We start from the raw sequence: 24,318 nt of genomic DNA on the forward strand, positions 1-24,318 counted from the left end.
TTGTCATTCTTTTGATGTCTCAAGGAATCGTCAAATCTCAAATTTCCCCACCTCTCCAAAAGAAGACAAAAATATTGTGTACAGTTGGTATAGAGGCATTTTGTGTGTGTGTGTGTGTGTGTATGTGTGCGTGTGTGTGTGCGCGTGTGTGTTTTGTTTTGTGATGTTTTGTGTAGTGCTGTGAGTTGAGTACTTTTATTCCTTTCCATGTTTTAAAATAATGTTATGGATAGTTTCGTTTGTTCATTCATATTTAGTAGTACACTGTAGATCAGTTGCTACTATGCAGATATATTGTATGATGCACTTTTTCTTAATCTTAAATATATATATATATATATATATATGATGTATTTATCTGCTACCAAACCTGTACATTGTGTGGTGTTAATTTTTCCTTTTGAATAACAACACTAAAACAAAACAAAAAATATTTAAAGAAATCTCAAATCACTCGCTGAAGATAACGATATACGTATACATGAAATAAAAATTACCTACAAATCCAATGAATTTTTCTTGCTGTTTATTGTGCCACATCCCAAACATTTTTTTAAAAGGAAAATCGCCACGAGACGTATGGAACTTCAAAATTTTATCGCGTCATTTAAGCTGCACATGTATCATCTAATCTATATACTAGTATTCCATGCCAAAGGGTAAAGCCGAGTTAAAAAATGAATTAAAATGTAACAAAATCTAGCGCATGAGTATAAACACTATCACAATTAGCATTTATAGTGAAAGATTTGGAAAGTTAGGTAGCTTTATTGTCTTGTCATGGCTTTGATGTAGATGTATCCATAAATAATGGACAAACTGTGCAAGTAATGACCTACTTCAGCAGATTTTCAACTACTAAAGTTCACCCATTATGGTGTTAGTTTCATGACCCACTTTGCAAAGATAATAGCAAAACCAGGTCCATCAGTGTAAATGCACGAGATGTGAAAAAAGGAAACTTGATTGAAAATAACTCAATTGTTATTAATAGCTTCAAGAGGAACTTCTCCCGTTGTAAGGCTTCGAATTTAGATTTATTGGATCACGATGCTGCTTGTAAGTATCGGCTTGCATGGTGATGTAGATATACAGTAGGCTTGCGGGTGCACCATGTGAGAGAGAGGGAGGATTGACGAGTCCTGAAAAGGGCTCACGGGAATCTTTCTTGAGGGTGTGTAGTCCTCAAAAGGACTGTTGGTTATCTTTCTTAGCTTATAGTTCTAAGGAGAACTATAGCGCTTGGAGAGGATGAGTGGCGGGAGTGGCTTGACGGATAGTCAACCTATTCGAAACGTCGAGCCACTATTTTTGTTCGCCTGTGCAATATGGGACTGATTAATCACGCTACACCGTTATAAATAATTTCAATAAACATGATTACAGTGTGTTTTTTCCCTTTAAAACTTTGAAACACCGGAAAGAATAACTTAATTTTTTTTTCCAATAGATATGTAACTGTATGGGTGACAAGGAGTGACATAGGGTCACAATGTGCGTATTTGGGCATGTGTACACGTCTGTGTTTGTGTGCGAGAGAGATAGAATGAGGGAATCGGAGAGGAATAGAGAGAGAGAAAAGAGAGAGAGAGAGAGAGAGAGAGAGAGAGAGAAAAGAGAGAGAGAGAGAGAGAGGGGGAGGGAGAGAGGGGGTGGGGGAGAAGGAAAGAGTGAGATGGAAAGACAGAAAGAAGTCGAGAAAGAGAAAAGAAGTTCATATTTCCGAATAAATTTGCATGTAAGTATCGACCTAAAAGTGTTCTTTCCGATGTTTTGAAGGACAGGGGAAAATATGAGACACGTGAAAAAGATTCAAAATAGTGCAATGAACATAATTTGGATAATGTGCAAATAACCTATACAAAATAAAGAAATTAAAACTCATATTTTCATCTAAATATCGTTGTACATAACCAATTTGACAAAATCAAGTGTTGAATCAATGAGGTCGCTGAACAAGAGAGAGAGAGAGAGAGAGGGATAGAGAGAGCGTAATAAATTGTGCGGATTTTCAAATAGCACAATTGTGTAAAAATATAAAGAATGAATGAATAATGTTGTGGTCAGAAGCTTTTACAAGCAAGACCCTATATACAATCATATAGATTCATGGTGTTTCTGCCATTCTTAAAAAAAATGACTATATATCATCATGGTAATTTGTACTACATAAAAAGAGTATAATCACACATGCATCTATTTATCAAGATTATGAGGTAGGTTTAATAATTGACTGAGGAGTGGCAATTTTTTTCTTCCTGATTTTTATTTTATTGATTTTCGTTTCAATATAGGCAAGTACAAAATACAGAAGAAATTCAATAATGTACAGAAAAAACTTTAATAAGTTTGTGTGCAAATAGAAAAATTAAGAAAACTGGTAATGATAAGGATAATGATATGTATAGACCTACATCGCAACAGGCTAGCATGCTAAAGGAGCGATGGATTAGGCGGGACAGACTGTGTCCATCGCACCTTTGGATTAAAAACATCTTTATTTTATTTTCCCGGTCACAAAGTAAAAATTAAGTAAATTCATCATGATTTGCATCACAGTGAAGAATGTGTACACCTGGGAGGGGCGGAACTTCCTCCCTAGAGGGACATGGATGTGTTTGAATGCAAATTATGTTGTGGGCCTGTACTGGATGTGCTATTAGAGACTTTTACATTTGCACATAGTAGACTGCTACGGACGTCACACGTAGCAGTCCACTATGTCGACATGCAAATATAAAAGTCCCTATTGCATAATGATGGAGCCCATACATTGGCACACACGTAGTTTTTTCCCCATTGGATACACTGAATGCCTCTAAGCAGCATACTCTGCGACTCCTTGGTTCCCTTGGGCGGATTTCTGGTCAATTTGGGCGACTTTATAGCAGCATTTGTTACCACCACCAAACCATCATTCCAATTGAAGCGCCGCATAGGACGAAGGCGTTGGCGAGATTGAACTTTTGCCACATGGGGTTCTCGTCAATGCTCTTGATCATACTGGCTTCGTCAGGCACCTCATGGTCATCTTTAGGGTTGTATCCGAGGAACCAGTAGCAACACCTCTTCCACGCTGGGTTTTCTACACATTTGGGAAGAAGAACAAATGTTTGGAGTGCTTACATGTATGATGTACACTTAATGTGAGATGAAAGTGGGTTGTGGCAGTCCGCTGTTTGCAGTCAACGTTTGCCATTTTCAAAAGAATATTAGTGGACATATCGTGTATGGATTACCGTAATCAACGTTTCATTTGAAAACATATTATTTCAACTTTATGAAAAGGAAAAAAACACAGTATGTTCAAGATAACGGTTTATTTTGGGGGTTTTGTTTCTTTGCTTTTTCTTGGACGCACTGTATATAAATATTTAGGTTTCAGGCTAGCAAATTTCTGCCCCAGTCTCCCTAGACAAAGATTGCAACGTTTACTATCAGGATTAAGTCAACGTGACACATTTAAATGTGTTATGGCCACTTTAGTTCACCTTCATTATCATCTTGAGCTCTCGATGAAGGGTCAGCCTCTACAGCGCCCTCTCCGTCTTCTGGTATCCTTTTCACTTCTTCTTGGTTAGCCTCGTCGGCCTCTTTGCTCTTGGACATCTCCACAGCCTCTGGGTTCTGTTCAGGATCAGTGGCGCTATTGGTCGGATCGCCTTTTTTAGTAGGGTCCATTCCTCGGGTCCAGTAAGTTTTGCCCATGATCTACAGGAGATTAGCAACACAGTGGATATAGTTACGAGGCTGAAACAGTAACGCTTACTTTTGGCTATTAGCTAATTTTGTGTTAGCATTCATTTTGTGATTGTATTTCCCGGACACCATTTTCATTGAAACTTATGCTGTCAAAAAGGGTAACGTTAAGGGCAGTTAATGATAATAATAATAATAGTGTTGGTTTCTGGAATAGCGCACATAATCTATTGTGATGACGTCTCTAGTGCTTTAACAATAATGATAATGATCATAATTTGGGTTTATATAGTGCTTAATACGGAACACCGTCTCTTATTTCTCAAACTGTTGATTTGTGACCACTCCATCCAAGTTGATGATTTAGGGTTATTTAGCGTGGGTTCTAATATTTCCTTTTCCAGGGAAAAAAAAAAATATTCAAAAAAATGTCATCAGTCCATTCTTCTTTCTTTATTTAATTTTTTTTGTTGTTGTTATAGTTTCATGTCATATTCCGAATATTCGGTATTTGATGAACAAATCTTGTCAGGGGCCTCTTTATCATGTTTCTCTGTTTTTTAAAGCCAGAAGATTTGATGCTCCTTCTGGCTCCAAACAGACGATTTCTACTAGGATCTTCTAATTTGCTGATATACGGAGAAAGGAGAAAGCTCAAACATTTCATCTTCAAAAGAACTCAACCTTCTCTCTATAAAATAAAAGTTTCGGGATGCTTCGTAACTACATGCACAATGTGGACAGGTCAGCATCACCGATAAAATACCGTCTGCACTAGTTTGGCCAGGGGGATTAGACCTTCCTGCAAGGTCACTGATAAGTGGTTATTTTATCAATTCAGTTCTCAATTTACGTAAGAAAAAGGGGATCTTGGGGGACCAATGGTAACCGATTAGGCATTGTTTGCTATATAGAGGGCGCAAGTAGCTATAAGTAGTACAGTGGGGCTTTAAGACACACCTGTTCTGCCGAGGGTTTCTCCGTGATCAGACTGACAGCGATGGTGACGACCAAGGATACCAGGGTCACAATGCAGTTGTAGTAGAGGAAGTGGACCGCACTGACGATGCCCGGTCTGGTGTCCTCCTCTCCGCAGGCTGGGGAAGGGTAAAGGATGTCCAGGATCATCCGGGTGAGACCAAGGGCCACACCGGCCACCAACCCCCAGAAAGCACCCTTGATTGAAAAGCAAAAAAAATAAATGGATGCAAATTGTTTTGTATTGTGTTGTATTAAATGTTGTATAAGATTATGTGTTAAAAAAAAGTTTTATAACATGATTTTACTAATGACCGGTCATTAGCATTTGATAATGACCGGTCATTATCAAAATTACATGTTAGGCAAAATAAATGCCTGGTCACGGGTACGCTCTCAACCAATCATTTGATCAGGATCCACGTCATCATCTTCAAAATAATGATCAGGACCTTTATGTTCATACCAGTGACTTGATCTGCATTCATTATTTTGTCCTAATTTATTATATCAACCACAACCTTCTTCTACGTACAAACACAAGTAATCTACTGCTATTCTATTTAGAGAACACTGTAGGCGATTATGTTTTTATATATTGATTGTTGATGGTATTGAATATTGAAATCATAGGATATCAGAAATCATGGGTAAAAGTAGTTAATAATCAGTGAGTAAAGAAAAGGATAAACAAAACTAGGAACATAGTACACGGGAGGGGTTAGGGTGAGGTAAACAAGAGAGGAAAGGAGGTGAATGAAGAATAGAAAAGGTTGAACATAATAAGAAAGAGGAATCGACAAAGAAAGAGAGAAAGAGAGAGAGAGAGAGAGAGAGAGAGGGGGTGGGTGAGTGACAGAGATAGAGAGAGAGAGAGGAGAGAGAGGGGGAGGGAGTGAGTGACACACATAGAGAGAAAGAAATTAGTCTGCAGGCACAGACCCTAATCTGACACTTAATCAAAACATCATTGTGCCTTGAGAGAAGTCTAGCCCAGCTACCTACTGGTTGTGTCAGGAGCAGCTACAGTACATGGCCTATGGTAGTCTTATAGTGCAGACTCACTTTTACGACTGACCAGGGTTTGTGCTTGCAGACTAGAAAGAAATAGAGAGAGAGAGAAAGAAACAGAGAGAGAGAGAGAGAGAGTGAGAGAGAGAGAGAGAGAGAGAGAGAGAAAGCGAGAGTGAGAGAGGGTGTGACAGAGAGAGAGAGAGAGAGAGAGGGAGTGAGAGAGAGAGAGAGATATAGAGAGAGAAACAGGGAGATAGAGAGAGATGGAGCGAGAAACAGAGAGGGAGAGAAACAGAGAGAGAGAAAAAAAAAAACAGAGAGAGAGAGAGAGAGAGAGAGATGAGATGGGGGACACCAACCTGTTCGTTGGTCCTGGTCCAGATCACGCCCATGACGAAGCAGATGAAGATGGAAGGAGCGAAGTAAGACTGAAGAGATTGGATGTACTGGAAGAGCTGGCCTCCCTGAGCAGCTTGAACAATCGGAACCCACAGGATGCTGATTCCCACCAAAATTAACACAAATACCCTGCAAGATATCCCGAATCAAACACGTCAAAGGAAGAAAAAGAAATAGGCAAATAACATAATAATGGTAATAGTAATGGCCCCTTCATAAAAGCCCTCTCCCTCAACCACCCCCCTCCCCCTTGAGTAAACGAAACACCACCCCCCCCCCCTTTTTTCGGGTAAGAACATTGGGAAAAAATTGAAAAAAATAAGGGAAAAATCGGGGGAAAAAAAAGAAGAAAAAAAAATGTATATATATATATATATATATCGGGAAAAAAAATCGGGGAAAAAAATAATCGGGTCACCGATTTAAATCGGGTAATTATCAGGCCTGCTATACAGAAGACATGTGTGGTAGCGGATCTGTCTAGAAAGGCCACCTGACTACATCGGCCACTGTTTGATTAGATTAGTAACAGGAGGGGGCGGGGGGGGGGGGTGGCGGCATATTCATTCACATCCGAAAGTACTCATGCTGCTCGAAGGAGCCGAATCTATTCGAAGAACGAATTCATACCAGATTCAACTGGGTGGATTTTTAGATATGTCTTCCCACGGCTTTGTAAAGGACATTGGTCCGGAGGCCGGGACTCGAACCGCGAATCATTGGACTCGTGGTGCAGAGAGGGTATCCAACTGAATAATATATAACTGTATAATACCATTAGTCAATATTTTGATGAATTGAGAACTTATTTATATATATTGCAATCGTTTTTTTCTTCAACGTATTGTTAATTTTGTTATAGCATAGTAATAATTGATTCGCTAGTCACTTATGTATTAATTTTGACCTCTACCACGTATAGAAATGAATCAGATTCAGAGGTGAATTGGGGGGGGGGGGGGGAGGGGGAGAACATGGGTTCGAACCTCCCCCTTTTCTCTTGTTATTTATTTTGGGAAATTTAACCTCCTTTTTAAACTTTCAACAACCTTCCCCCTTCTTGATTACGTGAGAAACATCCTTTGGTGTATAAGAACACCCCCAAATCTAACGACTATTTTTCTTTTGTTTGCATGACAATTTTTTTTTATGCGGGATGGGGATTGGACCTCAACCCCCTTTTAACGCTTGACATCCCCCCTCATATGTTGCTCGTCAGAATTTTAGGGATGATGGACCCCCGCCCTCTCCCACTCAATGTTATTTACGGTACGCGTATGCATTTTCCCTCCCTTTGAAATCACCCCTATCTCCGGTGTGTATTAAATACGGTCAATACGGGCCGGATGTTTGAAAGCACCCCCTAATTCCGGTTTGATTAAGTCAATACGGGTCAGACTTTGTCACGCGAAAATACCCCTTTACCAGAGGTTTTGGGAACACGAATGCGGTCCTTCCGACCCCAAAGTGTGTGTGTGTGGGGGGGGGGGGGTGGGTTGGACCACTCCCTCTTTCACAAAATTCTGGATCCGCCCAGAAGTAGAAGGTATAGGAAGAAAGGTCGCGTAGTGATCTGGTTTATACAATTGACCGGTATTAGACATATTTGAAGGTATGCTCTATGGTTATCAATATCGCCACTTGACCGTGCCAAACGGTTTTAGGTTTTATTCTAGTCGTATCGGACATTCATCTTGATGGTCCTTTGCAGAATGTAATGGTAGGGGCCAAGTGTAACTAACCTTCGTAGCAATAACAAATTTAACAGTTTTATAACAAATTTGCTCTCAGCCAACCAAGTTCAAGTATTACAGCAGCTAACAGTTGTTCGCCTGGTATAAACACTTGACCGATATTGAAACATATTTGAAGGTATGCTCTATGGTTAGCAATATCGCGAGTGTTTGCTACTTGACACACAAAACGGTTTTAGGTTTTTGATATTTTCATATTAACACCTTTCACCCAATTTCATTATTGCTTGCTTCGCATTCGTCCCAGAAGTCTTTAAAGGGAGTTGGTAACATTGTTCAGATGAGCGAAAATAGTGTTAAGGTAGTGACTTTAATGCTAGATGTACAATTAAAGGTTATTTGAAAATTTGAGTGCAAACTGACTATTATTAATGATAATAATTGGCAAAAAAATTACCTGATCGATTCCTTAATTCCTTAATTCTGCCAACTATATTCCAATAATTTAATTACAATTTTGGTGGATTCAATCGTCACAAAGCAGTGAATTAGCCTTATATAACATTCCAGACATTTATGTGTTGAACTTTTTTTAAACCCTGCCTTATGTCTAGTTTTCATGGAAAAACGGTTGAGAAAATTCAAATATGGTTGGGATAATTTACAGTTAGAGGGTGGTACATAGTGGCGTATCAAAGAATACCACAAATATCTTTGTGGTTTGAGAATTTTTTCAGGATTTTTTTGCATGTTAATGGGTTAGTACAGTAAAATTAATATAACAAGTAACATTTCATACGAAAATTACGCAGTTTTACATCAACCTTCAACAATTTTAACGAGTCACTTTAAACGTGCATATATCAAAATACCTTTTTTTACAAACCCCATAGGATTTATTGCAGTATTACATTTATAAATTCAACGTAACATAATTAATATCTACAAAAAAATGTTTGAACAAATACAAAATTGACCGTGGGATGTACAGGATGCAGTTTCGATACTATAAGGTGAATGAGAAATGTGGGTTCAGCCCCATAGACCAACAGCCAAAAGGACCGGGAAATAAATGAATAAAAAAATACGGAAAAGGAGAAAGTTCCAAAAGTTCCACAAGACCGACAAAAAACGAGACTGACGAAACAAAGGAATTTACAAGGGAAGATAGAAAAGGTCTGCCTCGTGGGCCGCTGGTCCAGTAAACTCTCAAAAAGTTGCTAGAAGGCCCACAAGACCTTACGTTGTCGGTCTAGTGGGCTGTAGCATAGAAATGTATCAGAATGCATTAACAAGATTATGAGCGTAATGCAAAGAAGGGCATACCGTCCAACAATCATGAGTTCAGTGTTCTTCGCCCTTGGCCGTAGTCGGCGCCATACATCCATGGTGAATATCGTACTTCCGCTGTTGAAAATGGATGTAAGTGAGCTCATGAGGGCAGCAATCATTACAGCCATCATCAGACCTTTAGCACCTGAATACAAGGAAAAGCGAAATACGATAAACCACTTCGGAGATAGCACTAGCACAAGTGACCCCAAATATCCACAGAACTTTTCTACATGGAGACGTCCCATTTTGTGCATTTTAGAATACTTACTGAATAATCAGTGAAGGAGGTATAAAATGGCCTATTGGTATTTCTTCATTTGGTTTCGAGGCAGAAGAGCGTTACTCATATACTTTAACACAGAGTTAACGCCCTCCTGGCTCTGAAAAGACGGTATGGTATAGTGTACATTAATCTACTTTTGCCACTCTCCACCCAGGTGTTAAAAGGGTACGCGGTAGGATGCGAACGTTAACGTGGTTGGATTGGCACGAGTGCGCTCGCAAAATGGCGCCTGGCCGGAAAGCTCCTCAAGGAGCTGAACGTGTACACCATCGTGTGCGGATTAGAAATTTGATTCAGAGACCGGGGTAAAAAATAATTACATTGCAAAGCGCTTAGAAACGTAGTATTAAAGGGATAGTTGAGTTCTGTTTTCAGACCCCAAATGCCTTCAAAGTGCATGGTTATTGCTCTTCTTTTTATCTATGACATTTCTAGTGCCCTTTGAGAACCTAAAATTGCTATGAAGGTAATTTTAGTCAATTTAGCCAAACATTAGCCGAAATTTAGCCAATACGATCACACCAATTCAGCTCCACTTTCAAAAAAATATGGTGACCGTTAATTAATTATTTAATTAAAAATAACAATACATTGGCCGGCTGGTTGTGCGTAACATACTTACCATCACGAAAATGCCCCCCAAAAAGCCAACATCGGCATTGGCTGAAATACGACGTAAAAGGCGCTATTTCGTTATTTCAACGTTTTTTTTCAAGTTATCTAATATTTGTGGTGGTTCACAAGTATTAACAATCGTTATATTTATGGATATTTCAGCCGTCTCTGAACGGATTTTGATCAAACAAAGATGATTTTGTCATTTAAATTGTATGTTCTTTCAAATTTGACACTCAGTTTTTCATTATCTCACAAATTTTTTTTTTTATAGCGCCCTCTGCAATAGAACTCAATTATCCCTTTAAGCGCTATACAATGTGACTATTATTATTATTATTATAATATCATTAATTTATCTTACCGACTGGCATGAGTCTGAGTATAAGAAGAGGATAGGCAATATTTGAACAGGAGCTAGGATTCTGGCAGTACTCCATACAAGACTCGCTGTCCACGCAGGCAACCTCGTCTAGAGAATCAAGGAGAAAAGTGATAAAACAACATAACACTATTTGTCCTTACGTGTAATGGACGTTCCGAACATAACGCTTTGGCGGTTTTCGCCTCATTCTACTTTTTAAAATTTATTTACTGTATTGTTCTATTTGTATACTGCTAACCATTATTGTCAATGCGAAGGAAGTAAACAATGAGTTAAAAGCGTTATTCGTGGCCCGTCTAATAAAGATTTGTGATTAATCGTAACTTATTTGCGATTGATATCAGTCGCATAAGAGTTGGGAAACTGCACTGAAACTTGCGATTGATTGGCGGACTTCCGTATCAAGCTCTTCATAAGACGGGGCCCTGCTCTTGGCATAACTTTGTATTTTATTTATTATGTAAACACAGGACGAATAGATATATCAAAGCATATTACAACCTTTAGAGACAAAATTATATTACTGACCAACCACGAGGGAGATATGAAACTATATTGCCCAAGAATATTCACATTGCCCGAGTTGGAGAAGAGGGTAACAATAGCCTCTATATAGCATCATCATATCATATTAACTTAATACTATTTCTTAGCATCATTCATATCGGGTAGAAGTTAAAGAATGAAAGACAGCTGGGAATACATATTACGGAACGGTTTATACGACATGCATGCATATATGCTATGGCTAATAGCGATAAGTACTGAACGTTTCCAAGTGGTCATCTTGAGAAGCAGCACGGCTTGGATCGATGCGGGCAGAACACCACCACCTTGGGCGATCGTCACCCCACCAAAAGTTTGTTCAGTTCTTCGTCTTTAATTAAGCACGGCGAGCTGCAAGCGAGTTCCAAGTCATGTGCAGGCCTGTCCTAATCAGCTCGAGATGGCCAAATATCTCGCTATTTCAACTATTCCGATCGCAAATTATCCAGTTAATTTGCGTCTTCATCAGCCCGAAGTTGCAATTAGCGAGATATTTGGTCGATACAATCATCCCAAGATATCTTAGGCCAGTTTGCAAAATATCCCGCTATTTGTACGGTGCGTCCTCACCAGCCCAAAGACTGCACTATGCGCGAACGCTAATTTCTCGAGCTCGAGGTCGAGTCTGATGAAGACGCGATTTGTATTTTGTAACTTCGGGAGTATTTCCCAAATCAGAAATAGCGGGATATTTGGCAATCTCGAGCAGATGAAGGCAGGCCTCATTGTTTTTCATAACATCGCCCATGCTTACCTGTGTATAGAACCCTTGCAATCATACCCGGCATAACGATAAGAAATTGAGGTAGAAGTTTGAGCCAACCAGCCACCAGAGAGCCTCCCTTGGCGTGAGTTACGTTCTTAGCGGCGAGAGAACGCTGCACGATAACCTGTACGTGGGGCAGAAGGTAGAAGATTGAACATAATTATTTAGTTGATCAGGTGGACGTTTCATGAAACAATTAGTCGGGGTTTTTCACCGCCTTACATCATTTTCACCGACATTTTTATTGTCATCGACTATTTTCCAGGCCTCTGATTGGTCAAATTTAGATTGATCGTCCATTGGTCAATTAATCCTTCTTTCTTTCATTCATCAATTTATTCATTCATTCAAGCATTTTACTGTTTTGTCTTCAATTTACTGACCCGTCAAATCACTCTTTCCCTTTTCTGTTTTCTTATTTTTTTCTTAATCAACCGATCAATCAACTCAGACATGTACAGTCTCCCAGGTCTGTATAAGAACGTAGTATGGTCCTGTACATCGTAGTAACAACGTAGTAGAAGCGACCAAGAGGTCGCGGCATTGGTCTATATTTGTAATCGTAGTGGCAACGAGTCAGCTGCGCTTTTGACGTAGAATCTTCGCAGTACAGCCGTGATGTAGTCTTTAATTTGACAAATTGCTGGATTCAGACGGAGACAATGCCCCGAGTTGTAAACTTTTTCAGAACGGGGTGGTCGGCATGGTCTTCGTAAGATCGCAATTATGTTTGACCGGGGTATAAGAAACAGGGTATTTCCTATAACATAACGGTAGGGTAAAATTTGATTACGTACCTGATCTGTACACCAATACCAAACCCCAATGACCATGATACCAATGATGGTGCCGGGCCAGGGCTGGTCAGAGGTGAGGGGGTGCCTCATCATACTAAAGGCATCCTCCCTCGGGTATCCGCAGCTGGTATTGGTATCGGTATCATTGAGAACGGAGGATGGGATGGCGAGCATGTACTCCAACCGGAGACCCTCCAGACCACCGATCTCCGTGAAACCTGAACGAGAATAATAATAATAATATTAATTATAATAACAATTATCATAATAACAACAATACTAATATTGATGATAATAATGATATTAATAATAACAATAATGACGATAGTTATACTAATTATTAAAATAAAAATTCTACTAATAATAAAAAGAACTATAATTGGGTAATATTGACCAACGGTATCGAAGCAATTGCCAAGTACCCATTTACACCTGGGTGTAGAGTGGCAAATGTGGATTAACCTCTTACTAAACGATTCTAGCGCTCGGTAGGGAATCGAACCCTCAACCCATGCATTGAGAGTCAAGTGCCTGAACCACTACACTACGACACCTCCACATACAACGACACCTCCTACCATGCCACCATGTCAAACTTTTTAGATATATGTCAGTCTACGAAAACATGATAAAATTAAAATGGCGGCATGGAGGATCTGATAATTTATGACTGTAATCTGTACAGGAAGAGCGAGGGTTCACATGAAAATGGCCTTTTAAAAGTGACATTTTCGAGTCGGACAGCTTCCTGATCAAAACGGCCTTCATTCAACGCAGCCGGGACATCCCAATACACCGATAGCCAACAAGGCCAACAACTAAATACGAGACTAACAATCTGGTGAACCCTCAAAAAAAGCTTTTAGAAGGCCCACATGTTGGTCTCGTGGGCTGTCGGTCTCAGAAGTTTCGCTATATAGATCAACGTTGTCGGTCTCATGGACCGAAGCCCGACATTGCAGCCAACAGCATGCTGTCTCAAAGTTCACGCATGTTCACTGATGCGGAACTTGTCTCGTTAACGGAGGACAACCATTGTCCTTCAGAAACGACTGTCCCCCGTTTACTGTTTACTCCCACTTTTAAAAAGAGGGGTAACTCGTGCCCTCCTCCAATCTTTCCGAATACAACCTGTTCAATTGGATGTATTGAGATGTGAGTGATTACATCACAAATATAAAAGCTATAATATAGGACATGTACATCCGGCCACAAAAGTAAGGACTTTTAGATTTGCGTGGACTGACGTGTGACGTAAATTCAAGGCAGTGCATTAAAAGGACGTCGATCGTAGCAATCCACGTTGTGGTTGTGCAAATCTAAAAGTCCCTAGTGACCGGCAGCAAAAGCGTAAATATGAATGATTGACTTACTGATGACCATGAGGGCGATACCGCCGATGACCATGACGAAGGATTGTAGGGTGTCGGTATAGATGACTGCTGCAAGGCCACCTAAACAAAGAAAAACAAATATGTTCACTTTAAAGCCTGTCTGCACTAGTTTGTCCAGGAGGGATTAGACCTCCCTGCATGGTCACTGACAGGTGGTTATCTCGATCAAATCAGCTCTCAATTAACATAAGAAAAAGGGGATCATAGGGGACCAACAGGTACATTGTTTGCTATATAAAGGGTGATTGTAGCTACAAGTACTGCAGTCCCGCTACTTTTTAACATTATTGTTGTGTCCGTTGATATATTTCATGTAATGAGTTCCGCATGCTTTTTCTCTCGGCTCGCTAACTCTTTAATCCCCTTCACTTTTCCCCAATTTTTTGTTTAACTGTTATTTGTCTTTCTAATTGGCAGGTGGTGTGGTGAACTCTCAATTTGTCTCATTTGATATTGTTTTAATTTCAATCGAGAGACTGGTAATGGCAACTATATGCCTTACCAAAGGGCACTAGCGCATCGCCTCAGTTGGTTTCGAACCCGGGTCGCTGGATTACGAGACCACTGCTCTATCAACTGAGCTAAACACCTTCAGACCCCGCTATATTTTTTCTCTCCCTCCTGTCCTTCTTCAATTTCTTTCTCTTCTTCTTCTTCTTCTTCTTCTTTCTAAATGTTTTACTCCATACTCCTCTAAATAAGACTTCTTTGTTTCTCCCATTTCTCTCATCTTCTTCCTCATCGTCTATTTCTTCATCGTCTTCTTCTTTTTTTGTAAATGCTTCACCTTATTTCAGCGTGTATTTTTTTAACCATCTCTTTCTTTAATATCTCATTGTTATCTTATTATCTCATCTTCGTTTTTACAGCTTTTGTGTTTAATGGCGATGGTAAAGAATATAATAAAATAAAACTCTCTGACCTGTGATCGTGTAGACGGCAGTTACAGCCAGAAGAATGAAAATAGAAGCATAGATATTCCAGTTGAATGCTTGCTGGATAAAGATGGCACCAGCATAGATATCCACCTGTTATGATAACAAAAAATCAGACAATATAATTGGTTATTGGTCTAACACGTGTTCGTAAAAAGGCAAAACGATTGGCTTACACTTATATGTCAATCACGCATCCATAAAAATGACCGCATATAATGTTTGGCCATATAGAGGACGATCATGTGTTTGGAAAAGTCAATAGGATTGGATATGGTCTGATCACATAACGGACCCTCTCAACTTCGAACTTTTTTACCATTTAGATCAGGTTTTTACCATTTAGGACGATCTAAACGTTTCATTTGTTTTAATTTGTAAAACTAATTGCATTATAACAACAACAAAAAACCTGTTATCGTTTCTTATACAACAATTCTATTTTAGAGAACCTTTTCGAGACTTTCTTACCGATATTTTTGTGAACACGTAGAGAAACAAGGCTGAAAGGGACATGAAAATTCTCAAGCGTTGACCACCGAACCTCACCCGGAGGTACTCGGGCATCGTGTAGACCTAGGAAAAAAAGTACAAAGAGAGATTAATGTCCGAGAAATAGTTTTTAATAGTAATTTTATAACAGAGTTTTATTGTAATAACAGATGCCTTTTAGTTTAATGGACGTTCTGGCATCAATAACAATCGGTAGATTCAAGGGGTTAAGACCACCATGGACCTATTATTCGAAGTAGGTCCATGGTGAGACGAAATGGTAGCCTACTGAAGTACTTTTGAAAGAAAGAAAGAGAGAGAGGGAGAGGGGGAAAGGGACACAGAGAGAAGGAGAGACTGAGAGAGAACAAGAGGAGCCAAAAGAGACAAAAGAAAGAAGAGACAGAGAGAATGAGAGAGAGAGAGAGAGGTAATGAGAAAGAGGGAGAGAGAGAGAGAACATATTGCCTCCCCTGGTCAGATAATTCTGAATCCGCCCCTCACTCAGCGGGGGAAATCCATTCTATTAGAAAATAGATTTCTTCCCAGGGTCCTCTCCCATCCCAACCCCGCTGAGAGAGCCAGGTTCCCCGATATGGTTCCCGGGTAAAATTACTGTTGGGGGGAAAATCCCCCTTTCGGATAATAATTCTGCCTCTGAAAGCCAATAACATTTCCAACACCCCAAGATCAAAGTAGGTGAAGTACCATGTTTCGCATTATTTGCAGTATAGAAGTATTTCAGCATGGACATAGTAGGTCCATGATATATTTGGCTGTTACACATAATGTTTCACTTTTATCGCGTCTTTTATTGCCCTCGGTATTTGGAAACATTCTTCATGTCTCGAGGACAATTACCCCAAGGACATGACCACCCCCCACATAGAGCTTCACTTGTGATGACCCTTAGGTAATGAAGCTCCAAATAAACCATCTGGACAATATTATAAGCCCTTATGACAATCCTCGGATTAACAACTACATTAGGAAGTATAACCTCTCGAAAACCTACCCGTCGAGAATACAAGATAAACCCTGCAAAATTCATTGTATACCTGTATTCCCCGTGCAGATAATATCAGATCCAGTTATGCAGGTTTACAATCAATTATTCGCTTCGCATCGACAAGTAAACACGGTAATAGCATCAAACCTTATCACGAAGACAATTTAAAAGCCATCCAAACAAAGTTATATGGCGTATAAGGAAGAACACGACACATCTAAACATTTTGCTCTGCTTTGATATGTCTACCAAAGATTTTTTATTCACACTGTGTCGTTGTACGAGGAGTCGTTTGCGATTATTACATCTTTAAATTTACTATTTTAAAGTCTTATTTACCCTGTGATTCTACATTTCTAATTGAAAAGTAATCTTTTAAAATAAGAACCGTATGTAAGCTAAAATGTTTCTTAATAGTAGCACAATTCAAAGCTGACACTTATATTAAGTCTTAAAATAAAAAATAAATGAAAGGAAATAAAGCAAATAAAAAAGAAGAAGAAAGAGATAACGACATCCTTTTGTATTACTTACTCCTGAAGATACGTAGACGGGTAGAAATATCCAACCAAGAAGCAAAATGGCAAATGCTGCCTGTAAGAGAAAATTAGAGTGACAATTTTACCATCAACATGAAATGTCAGCATATGAAAGGGGTATATAAATAAATATGAGCCATTGGTCAGTTCACTCATCAGGATAATTTGATTGAAACGACTGGCACCTCGATACTCAGACTATAAACGCCGTGCTAAACTGAAAAAGTATCCATTATTGCAATATTGCGCCCTCTTTCTACTGATCCGAGGCAAGATACTTACAATCAATGACAATGAATGAATACAAAGAAAGAAATACAAGATTAAATGCTATTAACAAAAAAGTTATTAGAGTAATACAACTTAAATTACTCAGAAAAAAATCATATGGAAGCATTTATGTAAACGATATTGTGCGTTGACTAACATGTGAAATAGTTCAAATATTTGGCAACTCGTGATTCAGACTATCACATGCAAAATTAAGCAGACACATTTTTGTTTTGTTCTCGAACTTCTTGTTTCCGTGTCACATTTATTAAAATAAAACGTTGAAAGATAAGGTTTTTTGCACTATACGGCTTGCCATTTCTGAACAATAGTATTATTAATACAAACAAAGTTACCATGATTTCATAGGCGGCCACTGCTACTCCGGCTGCAGCTCCGGTGCCTGCGAGACCGATGAAATGACCAGTTCCGATGTTACTCGCAAATAATGACGCCCCAATCTGAATTTAAAAAAAAATAATAAAGCAAGATTAAAATATGGATCAAGATAATCTGAGTGGCATTCTTTTAAAATTATACTTTTCAAGTAATAATGATGTATGATTTTCATAATTTTGGGGTAATATGTATCTTGATACAATTAGAACTATACTTCTTCCTGAAGGTGAACACTGTATCTATTCACAATTAGTTTAACAAAAATAGTCCTAGTGTAATGCAAGTGCCTTTAGTGATGCCCTTTAAAGCATAACCACCCGTAACCACTAATCAGATGTTTGAATATAATTGTTATTACACAGCTTGGTAGGTAACAAAGGATAATTCTAAATTCTCAATTTCTCACATTTTTGAAACTCATTAGATATTTGAAATCACTTCTAGGTGTCGATAACCACATAAGTTTATGCCTGTAACATGTCAGATTATTGTGGTATCTTGCATATGGACATCCTTTCATTGTCTGTTTAATTTTGTTGAAATAATCTCAGCTCAACTTACCGGCAACCATAACATCGAGCGCCCGGCGAGGAAATACCCACTGGCATTGCTCCTGTTCGTCTTGTACATAGACTGGGAACAGAGATATCAATAATAACGGAACAGTTTATCAAATTTATTAGAATCGGTCAATAATTTGATACGCATTTTATCAGATAAATACTCATGAAAATACTTATTAAGATAAGCAATACGATCCATCATATCAATTGAGTGTATAGTTCTTTTTCTTCGATTATTAAATTTTTGCTGTAGCGGGGAAGAAAAAATATCATAATCGACAACGTTAGGTTGTTATTGCTTATGCATCATTTGTTTTACATAATACTTACACTGATTGTGGGCGGGGGCCTTGCGTATCCTGCCAATAACCTATGCACAAACTACAGTGTGTTGAAGGCAGTCGGGAAGAACCATTTACAGATTTAATTTTCCAATATATGACTGGTGCATTTACCAATTAGTGTTGATTGATAGCCAAACATCTTTGCCAAGATTGTTTCATCGTTGTTACGAGCCACCTGCTGCTAAAGCGGAACCACTGAATTTCCGTCGTGTGTCCATCTTAATTATTCTATTTTCATGATCTTTAGCTTCACCAATGTTTACAATACTCCCCAGTAAACAAAGCACCGTAGGTAGTACAGTGGCATTATAAAGATGTTTATGCAACAGTTATATCGTACACGAAGACATATAATGTGAAACAAAACCACAACGTAATCATCTCAAAAGAACTAATCTTTATGTTTGTTTTTATTCGTCGTTATAATGTTGGTCAATTTTACTGGAAATTAGCCCTGGGGCTGAGAATGAGAATTCTGAGACCAATACATTCTATTTTGATTCACTTTGTTATTCGTAATGTGCCAAGGAAATGGTTTGATAACAAATGATTTATGATCACATCTCAATTGTCATTATTACAAATTTACATTCGAAGTCTTTCGAAATATAAACAAAGCGTTTAATTATAAAGCATTACAAAAAACGAGTGATCATAATTCGAACAAAAGTTTGGTAAATCAATAAAATGGAGAAAGAACAGAAAGAGAAGGGAGATTGAAAGAGAGTGTGGTAGAGAGGGAGTGTGTGATAGAGAGGGGAGAGACTGAGAGAGAGAGAGAGAGAGAGAGAGAGAGAGCGAGGTAGAAAAGTCCAAGGGGGGGGGGGGGGTTAAAGAGAAAAGAAGGAGAAGAGCACGGGAAGTTGAACATTACAAGTCGAATTCCAAATGTCACGAGCCTCCGTTCAGACCTGATTTATTAGGTTTGGAACAATTAAACGCTTCAAATCATGTTGCACATGATCACCAGTTACGATAATCAAGGAATTTATGCCAGGGAGCTATAATACAATGTAGCTCCATATTTACACATTATGTTTCTATTACGTTACGTACTATACATTTGCATCCAACTGACTTGTTACACAACAAACCTTGAAAATCACAACGTGTACCGTTTTTTACAGTTTTATTGCTCCTATTGGCTGAGATAGTGGGCAGGGAAAAGGGTCATATAACGACACAATAACGGCGTAGAACATTTTACGTTATCCACAATTTATTTTTATTACAAATTTGCGCTCTATAGTATCCTTGAATCCGTTAGTGATTAAGCCTCTATTGAAACTCTAACAAGAAGATGATAATGTGGCAATGAGAACATAATTTCTTCAACTTATATTATCCGTCTGCAAACATATCAAGGCTATTAAAGTGCACCGGTAACATTGTTGAAGGTTGAGGAAAAACCTGCCAATTTTTTGTATGAAATTAATAATGTTACTCATTATATACCTCTCTAACATGCAAACAAGCCTGGATTTTGTACCTAGATGTAGGATACTTTTTGGTCATATTGCAGATCTGCAATGTCTTAACCACGCAAACACAATTAGTTGTGCAGTTTTTATGGGGAAAAACAGGAGATCTCAATTATGTACCGGAGAAACGTACGTTGAAAACAACATTTTCGAGGATTTTCATTTTGTATAAGCTAGTAAAGCTTGGGAAATCATGACCTTGTCGATCATTTGGAATTGTAATCAATCTAATATAAATGAATTTTATCTCAGTGTCCGACTGAATTTCGTTGACGAATAATTGTCCGGTCTTATAACTTTAAGAACATGCTTTTGACTTTGTTAATACTCGTACACAATTTGAATGGTTCCATTGTTTTGACAATACTCACTAAATACCTAAAATTCACCACTTCAATTTAGTGAGTGGACTTAATTCATGGGTACATTTTTATTTCTATTTCACCAACTTTTCAAAACATTTCATTGACAAACTTTTCTGTACTACCAAGAAATAAAGCAAAGTGTCCGGTAGGAATAGGTTAATGCATCATACACACTCACCCATAATCCCACAATGATGACGAATATGAAGTAGAGAACGATGATGATGATGTCGGCCGTGGCAAGGGACCCCTCTGCCATCTTGTTCTGTTCCAGACAGCTGAACTGTTACAAGACAGTTCGATGACTTGCTCAACAGGTTGCGAACTGAGGAATGAGGAGTGCTGGGAAAACAAGGGACTGTTATTATGGGAGGCGCGCAGGAGGTGTGTCTCCCGGCCTGTACTGCACTACTCACCGTTGGCCACGTTATGAATAGGAGGGAGGTAGGGGTTAAGGGGGTGTGGGGGGGGGGGATAGAGGGAGAATGTGAGTGCGCGTGTGTACGTGTGGGTGAGAGAGAGAGAGAGAGAGAGAGAGGGGAAAAGGTCGACTCAACTCACTTAGAGAGGGTGCGTGTGTGTGTGTGTGTGTATGTGTGTGTGAGAGAGAGAGAGATAGAGAGAGCGACAGAGAGAGAGAGATATGAAAAGAGAGAGAGAGAGAGAGAGAGAAGATGAGAGGGGTGAAGGAAAGAGGGAGAAAAGGGAGAGGAAGATCGAGAAGGGAGAATGTGTGTGCGCGTGTGTACGTGTGGATGAGAGAGAGAGAGAGAGAGAGAGAGGGGGGGGGGGGGGGGGGGGGGGAGGTCGACTCGCCTCACTTAGAGAGGGGCGCTGCGTGGGGAGAGAAGGAAGACAAAATCCCCTAGCCCCACAGAGCGGATGTACTTGTTTCGTAATTCACTTAGGAACAATTTCCTTTATATCTTTCATTCCTTTCTGGATTGTACCTCACCCCATTTGGTTTGTTGTTGACAGTCATGATCGAACCAACCTTTCCCTCCATCGCCGCACAGTGGGCCAGGGAGGAACCAAAGTGCGCCAAAACTCATGTTTGGGGATTTTCTTTTTATAAATCCAGAGGAAATGTTTGGATTTCCAGGGATTTTCGCTAAAATTGTATTACCAACATTTTCTCTGATGTCTAAGCTTTAAGTTGATACCAGATTTGGCAGCCCGATTCTGCCCGTTATTATGTTAGAGCCGTTTTCCTTGCAACATTGCCCCGAAAATGTGTTTATTTTGGTCCGCGGTGTCAGAACAAGTGTCACGCGCCCCCTCGCGCCGTGATTTATGACCACGAATCCTTCATGATTCAGCCGCGGACCCCCAAAACCCACATTTTTCGGGGCAATGTGGCAAGGGAAATCGGCTCTAACACAACAACGGGCAAGATCGGGCAGCCAAATTTGGTATCAACTTAAAGCTTAGACATCAGAGGAAATGGTGGTATTCAAATTTAAGCGGTACACTGCGGAGATCTAAACATTTCTTCTGGATTTATAAAAAACATGGATAATTAGTCCATTTTTCAGTGAATTACCCTATAATATATCATGAAGATTGTGTTTCTATTAATTTTAACCCATTCATTGAACGAAATGAACTATCAGGAATATGTGAGAGCAATTTCATATCAATAACTTAAAACATTCACGTTGAATTAAAGGATTTATAAAATAAGTCACTTTTGCACTAAAACTGTGAATATGTAGGATTTTGCTGTTTGAAGTAGTAAATTTACACCCTTATTGTGCATAACGAAATTAAATATTTCACTGAGGTATTCCTCTATGTATTACCTTTCAACTGGGCAAGAAAAAATTGAAAAAAAAAATCACCCAAACTTAGTTTTGGCGCACTTTGGTTCCTCCCTGGCCCACTGTGCGCCGTCTCTTCGGCTTCAGAGACATTTATCAGGTGTTCATGGTTAATTTACATTTAAAGGTAGGCCTATAGACCAGTTTTGGAAACGCCCCCTCTCAAAAAAATGAAATGCAAGCTCTTATTACCAATCATGTGCAAGAATATGTTTTGACTAATACGTGATGATACAAATTTTGCCGGGAAACCGCCTACTAATTAATATATTTGGTAAAATATCATATCGATCCGGCCTGGATAGATATCGCGAATGCCTCTCAACATTGAACATTTGAGCATACATTTCTGTTTTTTGCGAATTTAGGTTAAAGTATTACCATCTAAACCTCTGAAAGCAATATTTAAACAATATTGAATGGATATTTTGCACCCAAAAGCCTTGAACCGCAATTTAACCACTACCGGTCTATACCTCAAATCTCATCATCCCTTTGCATAATGATCTTGACTCGTAGACATTCTTTCAAAAATTATTTTAAAAACGAAATTGCTCAATTTTTCAGGTATCGTAGTCGAGTGGTTTCACTTTCCAGGAGATGCGACGGCAGTGGGTTTGATCCGTAAAATATTAGGAATTCATGTCCCTAAGCAAGACATTTTTATCTACATTGTGTCTCTCCACCCAGGACCCCCATATCCCCAAAGCATAGGCTTTGAGCGATATGGGGGCTACCGTGTGTTGAAATTATTAGTGCGCTCTTTAATTTGTTTTATCATTATGTATACATTTTACTTCAGTACAATATGAAACAAGAAATGGAAGATATTAGTGTTACTTTTAATTCAGTCTCGCCCTTTAAAAAACCCCATTAGAATGCAGATTGCTATAGTGAAAGCGGGAAAGATGTAGGCCTATATGGCAAAACATTCGTCAAAGCTATATAGTATGACTAAAAATAGGCCCTATATTATTGCAGAATGAGGGAACATTACAATTTTATCTTCGTTTTGTGTGGCAACCCCATGGTTTTACTCACTTCCGGTTTGATAACTGCCTTCGACAATCGAGTTTTCACATTATCAACACCACCATCTGCCCTCTTTAATAATCCGGTATTCGTCTACTCGACCTCTATGCATCAGTTCAGTGGACAAACAGCCCCCGAGACCGGTATTGTCAGTCTCGTGAAATCTCAGAAAGGATGTAACAAGCCCCCCCCAATCGACATGTCAGTATATCGTACAATAGTCTCTCGGTCTCGTGCGCCATCAGTTTAGTTATCTCTCAAAATGGCCAACCATGCCCACGGGACCGACAATGACGGCCTCATCAACCCTGAGAAAAGCTGACATAAAATCCGCGAGATTGACCGTTTATTTTCATTGAATGACGGTCTCGTGGGCCGTCGGTCGGTCTCATGAACCCGATCAGATCACTTTCCAGCAGGCCGTCGAGACAGACATTGTAAATCTGTTGACCTGCAGTGCTATCACACATCCTACTTTCTGACTATGGAGATGAAATCCCTCGAAGTACAACACATTGACATCATTGAGAAGGAACATAGCTTAAATATACATGGATATAACGTATAAATCAGTTTATTAACACAATCGAACTTGTAAGTTGTAGTATACAATCATTAACTTGTCGGTAATCCTTTAAAATAAAGGATAAATGGAATATAATACGATTAATGTAAAAAATAATCAACTCCAAATTTTTCTTTCACATCAGATGAGTTGCAAAAAATACATAACTAACATAAGGCAAAATTGTGTGATAAATTTTTTATCTAGAAAGTCTCATAGACAATCAATAGCTTAGTACTGAATACAAAGTGAAGATACATATTGATGAATATTGATGCATATTTTAATAATTATAGTTTTTAGATGGTATGCTTTCACTCGTTTGCTACGCCAACTCCCCACCACCATATAACAACAGCGATAAATAAAACCGCTTTCCCACGCAGAAAAGAAATGAGCCCCAATGCCACGAGTGAAAAAATTAATATCATGATGGCTACGCCGCTGTTATTTGATTTGATTTTAAAAATCGTGATTTTGTGCACGGCGGCTATGGCTGAAAATGAACCGTGCTGATATTAACTCGACATGACAAATTGAAGTACATAAAATACAAAAGATATAATTAAAAACATAAAAATCTGAAACATCTCATTTAG

At 39.0% G+C, this 24,318-nt stretch overlaps 1 protein-coding gene across 1 annotated transcript; it reads right to left on the bottom strand.

Annotated features, from left to right (window-relative positions):
* Nucleotides 1–509: 509 nt before the first annotated feature.
* Nucleotides 510–20,588, bottom strand: LOC592979 (sodium/myo-inositol cotransporter 2). The gene is made up of 15 exons (XM_003728889.3): nucleotides 20,481–20,588; nucleotides 18,111–18,182; nucleotides 17,507–17,611; nucleotides 16,876–16,935; nucleotides 15,312–15,416; nucleotides 14,828–14,933; nucleotides 13,885–13,965; nucleotides 12,512–12,729; nucleotides 11,703–11,838; nucleotides 10,382–10,489; nucleotides 9,111–9,261; nucleotides 6,051–6,219; nucleotides 4,660–4,875; nucleotides 3,492–3,711; nucleotides 510–3,085 (listed from the first exon to the last, which is right to left on the bottom strand). Exons 1-15 carry the CDS (start codon nucleotides 20,559–20,561, stop codon nucleotides 2,898–2,900), a joined length of 2,016 nt encoding a protein of 671 aa, XP_003728937.2. The 5' UTR covers nucleotides 20,562–20,588; the 3' UTR covers nucleotides 510–2,897.
* Between the last annotated feature and the right edge of the window lie 3,730 nt (nucleotides 20,589–24,318).

The sequence above is a fragment of the Strongylocentrotus purpuratus genome, unplaced genomic scaffold (genome assembly GCF_000002235.5).
Source record: "Strongylocentrotus purpuratus isolate Spur 01 unplaced genomic scaffold, Spur_5.0 spur5_scaffold_21, whole genome shotgun sequence".
Classification (NCBI taxonomy): Eukaryota; Metazoa; Echinodermata; class Echinoidea; order Camarodonta; family Strongylocentrotidae; genus Strongylocentrotus; species Strongylocentrotus purpuratus.